This window comes from Musca autumnalis, unplaced genomic scaffold, assembly GCF_047663935.1.
Source record: "Musca autumnalis isolate F117 unplaced genomic scaffold, ASM4766393v1 scaffold_1, whole genome shotgun sequence".
Classification (NCBI taxonomy): Eukaryota; Metazoa; Arthropoda; class Insecta; order Diptera; family Muscidae; genus Musca; species Musca autumnalis.
This window is the reverse complement of record NW_027411644.1, coordinates 65,040,429-65,053,163: the sequence shown is the minus strand read 5'-3', so window position 1 is coordinate 65,053,163 and position 12,735 is coordinate 65,040,429. Positions and strand designations below refer to the sequence as shown.

General features: G+C 29.2%; 1 protein-coding gene across 5 annotated transcripts in view; it reads left to right on the top strand.

The window, feature by feature from the left end:
- Window positions 1-12,735, top strand: part of msi (RNA-binding protein musashi) — a 576,326-nt gene that overhangs the window by 440,743 nt on the left and 122,848 nt on the right. The window contains exon 1 of one of the 5 annotated variants that reach the window (XM_073979425.1): window positions 5,280-5,535. The exons of the other annotated variants lie outside the window; for them this stretch is intronic. Within the exon in view, the coding sequence (XP_073835526.1) occupies window positions 5,510-5,535 (26 nt within the window). The 5' untranslated portion in view covers window positions 5,280-5,509. Of the gene's footprint in view, window positions 1-5,279; window positions 5,536-12,735 lie in introns of those variants that run through there. 5 annotated transcript variants of the gene reach the window in all.

Sequence of the window (12,735 nt, the reverse complement as noted above, 5' to 3'; positions counted from 1 at the left end):
TTTCAAATGCATTCAAAAACCAACGAAACAGTTATATTTTGCATAAACAACACTTAATAATTTAAATATTTTAAGGACATATATTCTTGCTCTCAAAGTACACGCACATACTGATAAAAAGCAAATATTTATAAATGAAAATCATATGTCGTTCGTTGGTAATGGCATCAGTTGAGAACGGCTGGACCTATTTGGATAATTCTTTTTGTGAAATGTTCGCAATAACCCGACTTAGGTTTTTTTTTTGCAAAGAAAATATGACCACACCTACTTTTACGCCCACTATTTTCAATTTTTATATTTTCTACAAAAACTACTGAACCTCCGGTTACAATTGGCTACAAATTTAGTTGAATTTCGGAGGGGGCGGGGTACTTCTCCTATACCCTATTTCTTTAAAAAAAAACTATATCTTTTTGAGACAACGGTGCTTGCGTCCCTAATCAAGAAAAACGATATACATATATACAAAGTTCTTAAATGGTGAGGTTCAACGGTCCATCCGCCATGAACAATTAAAGAATTTAAGTCCCAATGAGCGGGAGAATTTGACTTAACCATTTTTTAACTTTTATAATTAGATCGCTTTAGAATAAAGACAGAGTACATATTTGATAATAATTCCTAAACAGCATCAATGGGCGAAAAAATCTGACAAAGTCCGAAGAATTGACAAGCATAAAGTCCATAAAAAGTTGTCATTAAAACTCAACCAAACTCGGACCGGGGTCTGCTAGTTTAAAATATATTTGTGGACCATAGTGCGTATGATTGTTATTAATTATGGGTAGTTTTTCTAAAATCGTTATATCTCGGTTCCCATTAAAGATATTAAAGTTGTTTAAAATGCATTTGAAAGCCAACAGAACAGAGATATTTCACAAAAAATAACTCTTAATATTGTATATATTTTAAAAGCAGGAATTTTTAATCTCTAAGAGAGTAAGTTGTCTCACTGAATATCTAATGTTTTAATATTATAAACGTTTTGAAAAATTTGTATCTGCCCATATAGTGTGAGGAACAATTTTATTACATTTTGTGCGCATGCCTTATAAAACCCTAGATTCAATAAACATTTTTTTATTGTTAAGACAAATTAGTCAAAAGACCAAGAGCGTATGAAAATAAAAAATTGATCCATTGGTCCTTCTTAGTGACTAAACATAATTTTTTCTGTATTGAAGTTCTTCCAATTCTATCCAATTATACCATTCCATCAATAAACAATGGATTTTAGCAATTTTTAGCTCAATTTCCGATGTTTTTATTTGTGGACCGTAGTGTGTATGATTATTATTATTTATGGGTAGTTTTACTAAAATCGTTATGAGTAGTCTTCCATTAAAGATATCAAACTTGCTTCAAATCCATTCGAAAGCCAAGAGCACAGAGATATTTACCATGTTTAAAATACATTTGAAACCCAATAAAACATAAAGATTTTTATACATAAGCTATTATTCTACCAAAATGATTATGGTTTTGGATCTTTGTGGATATCTTTGGATTTTCGTTAACATGAATCACATTTCTTAATTTCTTTTCACAATCCATAAAATATTCAATCTAGGCAAATCATTAATGTTTCCAAACCATTTTTAGCTAAATTACAAATATTTTTACAACTGGACTCTGGTGCGTATAACTATTATTAATTATGAGTTGTTTTGGTAAAAGCTTTATAGCTATGCCCACATGACAGATAGGAAATTAATTTAAATTGCATTTTAAAACCAACAAAACAAAGATGTTTTGCTATATAAATTTGAATAAATAAATAATCTGGAATGTCTTTGCTTTTATTCCACAAAAAATAATTATGATTATGATTTTTATTCCACCAAAACTATTATGGTTTTGGATCTTTTCGTTAGCATGTACCACATTTCATAATTTCTTTTCACAATCCATAACATATTCGATCAAATATCAATCAATTAATATTCAATCTAGGCAAATCCTTAATGTTTCCACACCATTTTTAGTTAAATTACAAATATTTTTACAACTGGACTCTGGTGCGTATAACTACTATTAATTATGGGTTATCTTAGTAAAAGCTTCATAGCTACGCCCACATGACAGATAGAAAACTAATTTAAAGTGCATTTTAAAACCAACAAAACAAAGATGTTTTGCTATATAAATTAAATAATCTGGGATATATTTATTTTTATTCCAAAAAAAAAATTATTATGATTTTGGACTTTTGTGAATATCCTTGTATTTTCTTTTTTTTAGAACCTTTGGTCTGCAATTATTTGCAAAACCTTAAGATTTTACATGAAATATTCCACAGATGTAATTTTTTAATACCTTGGGACCATTTTTCATTTAATTATTATTTTTTTTTAAATAGGACTATGGTGCGTATGCCTATTATTAATTATGGGTTGTTTGAGTAAAAGTTTCATAGATATGCAACCGAGACTAATAGAAAATCTAAATTAAAATACATTCAAAAGCCAACAAATCACACAAATTTGGCTAGAGCATTTTTTGCAATTTAATAAAAAGTTAACTATTTTTAATCTTATTTCAAAAGCGAATTATGGGTTGGGTCTTTGAGGATATTCCATTAATCTTGAATTTGTGGTCCATATTTATATATAAGTAAGACAAAGCTTTTATTTGTATAAATCTCAAGATTTTCTGTTTTTTTTTTTTTTTTAATTGGACTCTGGTGCGTATGACTATTATTAATTATGGGCTGCTTTAGTAAAAGCTTCATAGCTATGCAACCGAGACTAATAGAAAGCTAAATTAAAATACATACAAAAGCCAACCAATCACACAAATTTTGCTAGAGCATTTTTTGCAATTTAATAAAAAGTAAACTATTTTTATCCTTATTTCAAAAGCGAATTATGGGTTGGGTCTTTGAAGATATTCCAATAATCTTGGATTTGTGGTCCGTATTTATATATAAGTAAGACAAAGCTTTTATTTGTATAAATCTCAAGATTTTCTGTTCTGCAATGCACAGTTAATCCCATCATGACATGGACTATAATAATTCCTAAACAGAGTCAATGGGCGAAAAATCTGACAAAGTCCGTAAGAGAAAAGAAAGGTTGCAGACAAAATCAGTTAATAAATTTTAAAATCATCCTTGGTTTGGCAATGGACCGAAGAAGTGGGGTAGAAAATACCTATTTTTGAATTGTCAAGCATAAAGTCCATAAAAAGTTGTTATTAAAACTCATTACGACGGGACAGCAACTCGGACCGGGGTCTGCTAGTTTAAAATATATTTGAAAACCAATAAAACATAAAGATTTTTATACATAAGCTACTTTTTACCACCAAAATGATTATGGTTTTGAATCTCTGTGGTTATCTTTTGATTTTTATTAAAATAAACATTTCTTAATTTCTTTTTACAATCCATAAAATATTCAATCAATATTCAATCTACCCAAATCGTTAATGTTTCCACATAATTTTTAGTTAAATTACCAATATTTTTACAATTGGACTCTGGTGCGTATGACTATTATTAATTATGAGTTGTTTTAGTAAAAGCTTCATAGCTACGCCCACATGACAGATGGGAAACTAATTTAAATTGCATTTTAAAACCAACAAAACAAAGATGTTTTGCAATATAAATTTCAAAATAATTAAATAATTTGGAATCTATTTATTTTTATTCCACAAAAAATAATTATGATTTTATATTTTTTTGTAAATATCCTTGGATTTCCGTTTTTAGAATGTTTGGCATGCAATTATTTGGAAACCTTAAGATTTTCCCTAAAATATTCCACAGGTGTAATTTTTAAAACCTTGGGACCCTTATTCATTCAATAATTATTATTTTTAAATTTGACTCTGGTGCGTATGACTGTTATTAATTATGGGTTGTTTTAGTAAAAGTTGCATAGCTATGCAACCGGAACTAATAAAAAGCTAAATTTAAATGCATTCCAAAGCCAACAAATCACACAAATTTTGCTGAAGAATTCGTTGCAATTTAGTACAGAGTAAACTATTTATTTCCTTATTCTAAAAGTGAATTATGGGTTGGGATTTTGGACTTTTGAGAATATCTTTGTATTTACTTTTTTTAGAATGTTTGGTCTGCAATTATTTGCAAACCTTAAGATTTTGGATGAAATATTCCACAGATGTAATTTTTTAATACCTTGGGACCATTTTTCATTTAATTATTATTTTTTTTTTTTTAAATTGGACTATGGTGCGTATGACTATTATTAAGATATGCAACCGGAACTAATAGAAAACTAAATTAAAAGGATTTCAAAAGCCAACAAATCACAAAAATTTTGCTAGACATTTTTTTGCAATTTAATAAAGAGTAAATTATTTATTTCCTTATTCCAAAAGCAAATTATGGGTTGGGTCTTTGAGGATATTCTATTAATCTTAGATTTGTGGTCCATATTTATATATAAGTAAGACAAAGCTTTTATTTATATAAATAATTCTCATGATTTTCTGCTCTGCAATGCACAGTTAAACCCATCATGACCCAATTTTTACGTATTCAACATAAGGGGAAGATATATTCAACGAGTTCCGTTTTTTTCTCCTTTTTAATGCAACACACAATTGTTTTAATCACAGTAAAAGCAAAAGCCAAACAATAAGGTTTCTCCCCACTATTTTATACGCGTAGGAAAAACAAAGGGATTTTGTTTTAATAAATCTTCTTCTGTCTTAACTAATACTTTGTAGTTGCTGCGTATAAAAACACACACAAAGGATTTGGAGGGTTTTTGTGTGATTTTCCCTTCATTATTTTTAATTCGCCCACATTCTTATAACTACCAGCTAATTTGTGTGTTATACACAAAAGAAGACTACAATTAAAATGTTTTGCATTTTTCTATTGGCGGTTACTAACAACCAAAACTATTTTTCCAGACCAAAGCGTGTACTTTTCTTCTTCATTCCAGTCTGATATTTACATACTTTGCATTATTCTTTTTTCTATACCATAACCCTCAAGATGGCTTTGCAAGCAGCATGTAACCAATATTTATTCACTCATTTATACCACTCACTCATTTGTTGTTTCTACACTCATCATTGCTTCTTGTTGTTGCTGTTTGGTGGCTTGTCTTCCGTATTGCATTCTATTTTCCAACATTTCAATGGCTTCAACCAAGCCAACATGTCAATACATGTATTCCGTTTCTTCGTCTACGTCCGTTTTTTGCGTAGCTTCTCCCTGGAATTGCCGCCAGCAAAAACCAAACAATGAACCATGCTAAATGTTGTTAAGAACGCAAAAAAGGGTTTTTAAAATTGCCAAAACATTAGCATTCACATTTGAAAAAGTGACGTGCAGTTAGAACCACACGGCAAACATACAGTTGTGGTATTGGCTCAATTAGATCCGATCGATTTATTTGCGTTCAATTTAGCATTGAAACATTAAGAGAGAAAAACAGTACAAAACAACAACACAAAAGTTTAAATTATTGCCTTAAAATCTATACACAGTGAAATACAAAAGTTAATCGATACATTTTCAAACATGAACTATTTGGATGCAATGTTGTGGTAAGAAAAGATTTTTGTTAAATTTTTTTATTTACTCCCAATTTTGGAATATTTGGAATATAATTTTGCAAAATTATGTTTATATTGAATATTATTAAACATTTTATGCGCATGCCTAATAGAAAACGCGCTTCAACAAATAAATTGTAGAATAAAAATGTGTATTTTAAGCCAAATTACTCAAAAGACCTGGGAGCGTATGAAAATAAAAAACTGCTCCTTTGGAGCTTTTCTTGGTGAATAAATATAACTTTTTCTATATTGAAATGCCACCAATTCGATCAAATTATATCATCCCGTCAATATTTATTAGATTTAAGCAATTTTTAGCTCAATTCCCGCTATTTTTTATATGTGGACCATGGAGCGTATGATTGTTATTAATTATGGGTAGTTTTACTAAAATCATTATAACTCGGCTCCCGTTACAGATATCAAACTTATTTAAAATGCATTTGAAAGCCAAAAAAATCGCTCTTAATATTGTATATATTTTAAAAGCAGGAATTTTTAATTTCTAAAAGAGTAAGTTGTCTCACTGAATATCTTATGATATCTAATGTTTAAATAAGCTACAAGTATTGGAGTGTGAAGAACAATTTTATTTAATTTTCATTTTATAACAACCTCGATTGAAGAATTTATTTTTTATTTTTAAGACAAAATAGTCAATAGACCTGAGAGCGTATGAAATTAAAAAAAACACACAGTAAAAATTGCTCCATTTGAGTCCGACCTAGTAACTAAACATAATTTTGTCTGTATTAAAATTCTTCCAATTCGATCCAATTGTACCATTCCATCTATAAACAATGAAGTTTAGCAATTTTTAGCTCAATTTCCGATGTCTTTATTTGTGGACCATAGTGCGTATGATTATTATTATTTATGGGTAGTTTTACTAAAATGGTTATAACTAGGCTTCCATTAAAGATATCAAACTTGTTTCAAATGCATTCGAAAGCCAACGGAACAGAGATATTTTCCATGAAAAAATATTCTTTAAAAAATCCACGTTTATTGCTTTGAGGGTGTATGAAAAAATTACTTTAAAAAGGTCCATGCTTATTGGTCTGAGGGTCCATGAAAAAATTCTTTAAAAAATTGACGTTTATTGGTCTGAGGATGTGTGAAAAAATTACTTTAAAAAATCGACGTTTATTGATCTGAGGGTGTATGAAAAAAATTCTTTAAAAAATTGACGTTTATTGGTCTGAGGGTGTATGAAAAAATTTCTTTAAAAAATCCACGTTTATTGGTCTGAGAGTTGATGAAAAAATGTCTAAATCCACGTTTATTGGTCTGAGGGTGTATGAAAAAATTTCTTTAAAAACCCACGTTTATTGGTCTGAGGGTCAGTGAAAAAATTTCTTAAAAAAATCCACGTTTATTGGTCTGAGGGTCAGTGAAAAAATTTCTTTAAAAAATCCACTTTTATTTGTCTGAGGGTGTATAAAAATTTCTTTAAAAATCCACGTTTATTGGTCTGAGGGTCAGTGAAAAAATTTCTTTAAAAAATCCACTTTTATTTGTCTGAGGGTGTATAAAAATTTCTTTAAAAAATCCACGTTTATTGCTCTGAGGGTGTATGAAAAAATTTCTTTAAAAAATCCACGCTTATTGCTCTGAGGGTGTATGAAAAAAAATCTTTAAAAAAATCCAAGCTTATTGGTCTGAGGGTGTATGAAAAAATTTCTTTAAAAAATCCACGTTTATTGGTCTGAGGGTGTATGAAAAAATTTCTTTAAAAAATCCACGTTTATTGGTCTGAGGGTGTATGAAAAAAATTCTTTAAAAAATCCACGTTTATTGGTCTGAGGGTGTATGAAAAAATTTCTTTAAAAAATCCACGTTTATTGGTCTGAGGGTGTATGAAAAAATTTCTTTAAAAAATCCACGTTTATTGGTCTGAGGGTGTATAAAAAAATTTCTTTAAAAAATCCACGTTTATTGGTCTGAGGGTGTATGAAAAAATTTCTTTAAAAAATCCACGTTTATTGGTCTGAGGGTCAGTGAAAAAATTTCTTTAAAAAATCCACGTTTATTGGTCTGAGGGTCAGTGAAAAAATTTCTTTAAAAATCCACGTTTATTGGTCTGAGGGTCCATGAAAAAAATTATTAACAAAATCCGCGTTTATTGGTCGGAAGGTGTATGAAAAAAAATCTTTAAAAAATCCACGTTTATTGATGTGAGGGTGTATGAAAAAATTTCTTTGAAAAATCCACGTTTATTGATGTGAGGGTGTATGAAAAAAAATCTATAAAAAAAAATCCACGTTTATTGGTCTGAGGGTCCGTGAAAAAATTTCTTTAAAAAAATCCACGTTTATTGGTCTGAGGGTCCGTGAAAAAATTTCTTTAAAAAAATCCACGTTTATTGGTCTGAGGGTCCGTGAAAAAATATCTTTAAAAAAATCCACGTTTATTGGTCTGAGGGTCCGTGAAAAAATTTCTTTAAAAAAATCCACGTTTATTGGTCTGAGGGTCCGTGAAAAAATTTCTTTAAAAAAATCCACGTTTATTGGTCTGAGGGTCCGTGAAAAAATTTCTTTAAAAAAATCCACGTTTATTGGTCTGAGGGTCCGTGAAAAAATTTCTTTAAAAAAATCCACGTTTATTGGTCTGAGGGTCCGTGAAAAAATTTCTTTAAAAAAATCCACGTTTATTGGTCTGAGGGTCGGTGAAAAAATTTCTTTAAAAAATTCACGTTTATTGGTCTGAGAGTCCGTGAAAAAATTTCTTTAAAAAATCCACGCTTATTGGTCTGAGGGTCCGTGAAAAAATTTCTTTAAAAAATCCACGTTTATTGGTCTGAGGGTGTATGAAAAAATTTCTTTAAAAAATCCACGTTTATTGGTCTGAGGGTGTATGAAAAAATTTCTTTAAAAAATCCACGTTTATTGGTCTGAGGGTGAATGAAAATTTTTTTTTTAAAGATTCTCGTTTATTTGTCTGAGGGTGTATGAAATAATTTCTTTAAAAAATCCACGTTTATTAAAAAATGTGGTTATTAAATAAGTGGTCTGAGGGTGTATGAAATAATTTCTTTAAAAAAATTCACCATTAGTGGTCTGCGGTTATATGAAAAAATTTCTTTAAAAAATCCACGTTTATTGCTCCGAGGGTGTATGAAAAAATTTCTTTAAAAAAATCCACGTTTATTGGTCTGAGGGTGTATGAAAAAATTTCTTTAAAAATCCACGTTTATTGCTCTTAGGGTGTATGAAAAAATTTCTTTAAAAATCCACGTTTATTGGTCTGAGGGTGTATGAAAAAATTTCTTTAAAAAAATCCACGTTTATTGCTCTGAGGGTGTATGAAAAAATTTCTTTAAAAATCCACGTTTATTGGTCTAAGGGTGTATGAAAAAATTTCTTTAAAAAATCCACGTTTATTAAAAAATGCACGTTTATTGGTCTGAGGGTGTATGAAAAAATATTCTTTAAGAAATCCACGTTTATTGGTCAGAGGGTGTATGAAAAATATTCTTTAAAAAATCCACGTTTATTGGTCTGAGGGTGTATGAAAAAAAAATGTTCTCTAAAAAATCCAGACTTATTGTCAACTTCAATCCCCTGTAACACTTTTCTAAACAAAAGCCTACAAACATAGATTCTGTAATTAATATCACTCATACAACCAAAGTGTTTGAAAAAAGAAGTTATTTATTAAAACAACAACTGCCAAGTTCCTTTTGTATGCGAAACAATAAAGGCTCTTAGAAAGGCAACAGAAGCCAGGTATGACAGATGAAAATTAAAGTGACACATGCGGCATACATACACAGAAAACGGGTTACAAGGACAAAACAAGAAGGTAAATGTACGACACAAAAGTAGGTAACAAAAGATGATTTAAATAACTATGAAAATTAAAAACATGGCGGAAATTGAAGCTCTTCCATGAATTTCTAAAATTTTAATTTTAAAATAAAAAATATTATTATTTATATGAGAAGGCCTTGCTTAATTAAAAAAGTTTACCACTTTGAGCCACAATGTCATCATTAACTTTAATATTTTTTTTAGATTTTCTGTTAAAAAAGAACTCATTTTAATATGTCATGTATGATTGTGTGTAAGGCACTTGTTTATTTGTTTGCTTGTTTTTTTTCTCCTCCCTTTTGAGTATTCTTTTGTGTTATGTTATTCATTTGTTCCTCTTGTGTTCGTTTTATAGTTTAGTTTTTTTTCACGTTTACATTCTGGCGAAATTTTTCTATTCTCTTGCAAAAACATTTTACACATGACAGCCTTTTTTAATTTTGTACCACTTTTAGTTTGTCAGAGTATGGGCTTTAGTATTTGGGGGCTCATGAATGGATTTCACTCACATATGTATGAGCGGGGGCAGCCATACAACCACCCACCAATCCCACAATACCCCATTTATGCTAACTGAATCCTTTTTGGCAGATTTATTAAGAATCCTGTAAACTAAACCCTGTGTGGCATGTGTGTGTGTGTTTAACACAAATCTAAACTGAAATGAACTCATTCTCTTGCTCTTGCTGAAGCATACCTCGCCGACATTTAATAGTACTCTTAACATTATCATTTTTGTAACGTAAACATAGTTTTGTTATTAACAAAAGCATGAAAATCAGCTCTAAACAAAATTCCTAAAATCCCACAACATTCTTGGATCAATGGCAAAGAAGCTTAAGTTAAATAGTTTTTAAAAGGAAAATAAAAATATTTGAAAATGTATTAGAATGGGGTAAAATAAGTGAATTTCTATTTTAGTCCAGGGGTGCGTATGACTATTATTAATTATGACTTATTTCAGTAAAATGCCAATATCTTCCAAACTAGTTCAGATTTTTTAATTTTGTAAAAACTGTTTTGAAGATAACAAATGAGACTCTAAACTGAACTTTAAAGTCTATTGTGTGACATATATATTTTATTAAGTTTTAACTACAGTTTGTAAAAGTTACAAAATCGCCCAAAATTGTACTTTAAATTTCCTTAATGTCTACATAAAAATATAATTTTCAATTTATTTCCTACTTATCCTCTATATTATTTTGGCCATTCATTAAAGGCCGAAAATCCCAAAATATCCTAACAAAACCTTCACTGATGTTATACAACAAAACAGCTCAAAAACTATATACATACAACAAAATCCTTTAAAGTCGAATTAAGCCAAAAACACAATTACTAATGCAACAATAACAGCGCCAACAACTTGCATATCAACGAAAAATCAGCGAAAACTAAAACTTGTTGTAGTGTTGTGTTTGTTTGTAAAGCAAAAGCTAGGGAGAGTGGTAAATCCAGTCAGTAATATTCAAAATATTTAGAAAAAATGAGGAAGAAACTTGTTTAAGAAAAGTTTTTAAGCAGGACAAACTTTGACATAATTCCTTTTTGGAAAAACTAGGTATGGTCGTATTTTTATAAGTGACTCAAGACTGAAGATTTCCTCCATAAACCATATATATGATAAAGCTAAAATTTAACAAATCTTTATTCTAGAATATATTTAGAACATATTTAATAAGGAAATAAAAATTTAAAATACAAGGTACTTTAGGATATGGCATAAGTTCACTAATATTAAAATTGCAAATTGTATTGAATTGAAAAAAAAACATAGCTGTAGAGGAGGTAAAAATGTCAATTTTTTATTGAAGTACAGGGATGCGTATGACTATTATTAATTGTGGCTTATTTTGATCAAATGACAATATATCCATTATTAATTTACCTTTTGTTAATTTCTAAAAATAATTCTATAATGAAGTAATTGCGCAATAGGAAAAATTTTAAATTAACTTCCTAGATTGTCGATATTTTAGGCCTGAATACAATTTATCGAGACATCATCTTTCACCTTGTCTCTTGCACAGAGATTTTACCTATGCTGCCTTAATGACGCCCTTCATTGAGTACATTGTAAATCATCAAAAGATTTAACAGATCTCAAGTTTGAAAAGAAGGACTTACATGGTCTACTGAAGACCTTAGCAAATATTCCGTTTATTTCGTTGGCTTAAGCAGGTCTTGTATTTTCCAAAAGAAAAATAACAAGTATCCTATTTGCAACAGAAGGCTTTGTAATTTTTATAGTCAATGTTTAATATAATGTGTTATATATAGTTTATATAAAAAATAATAATTACAACATGTATATCTCATAATGAGTTAAAATAAGGGATTTTTTATTGAAGTGCATTGGTGCGTATGACTATTATTAATTACGGCTTATTTTCATAAAATAACTATATCTTCCAAATTTATTTAAATTCTAATGCGAAGAAACTATGGAATAAGCTAAATTTAAAAAGGTTTTTTAATTAGATTGCATGGGTGAGTATGACTATTATTAATTAAGGATTATTTTGATAAAATAGCTATATCTTCCACATTTATTTAATTTTTTGGAATTTTTGAAAGTTGTTCTAATGGGAAGAAGCCTAATGTAAAATAAACTTCCTAAGGCCGCGATATTTAAAGCTGTAATACAATGTTTTGAGATAACATGTTTCACTTCACCTTTCCAATGGAATTTTTTTCTTTCCCCACCTTAATGATCCCCCTAAAAAAGTACATTGTAGAGATTGAAAAGTCTTAACAGATTTTAATTTACAAAATATGGACTTAAAGTTCTTCCCTTGTTTCACAGTAGCCCAATTTACGACCTCATCAAGTTTTCCATTTACATATTAGGCTTTAACATATCGTGTATTATCAAAATAAAGCAATAACATGTCTTCTATTTGCAATAGAAGTCCTTTAGATAGTCCTTTGTTTAATATATTTTATATAAAAAATAAGAATTTAATTATAATTTTTTTTATTCTTTAAAATAATTGGAATTTGAGAGCAGGGGTGCGTATGACTATTATTAATTATGGCTTATTTTGGTAAAATAGCAATATCTCCAACAATTTTGAAAAATTTTTGAATCTTTAAACATAATTCCAAAGCGAAGCAAATTAGTTTTGAGATATATTACTTTGCTTCATTTCATTCAACGGAAGTTTAGCCGTTCTTGCCTTCATGATGGCCTTTAATTCATCTCAACAACAAAAGAAGGACTTATCAAGTCTAGCATGGTATAGAGAAACCCAATTTAAGAATTTACAAGTTTATATAGCAGTATATGAAGGAACTAACATTTATTATGATCTTAGTAGAAAACCTTGTTTTGTCCATAGAAGGTCTCTTATAGCCAATATAAGACCCAAAC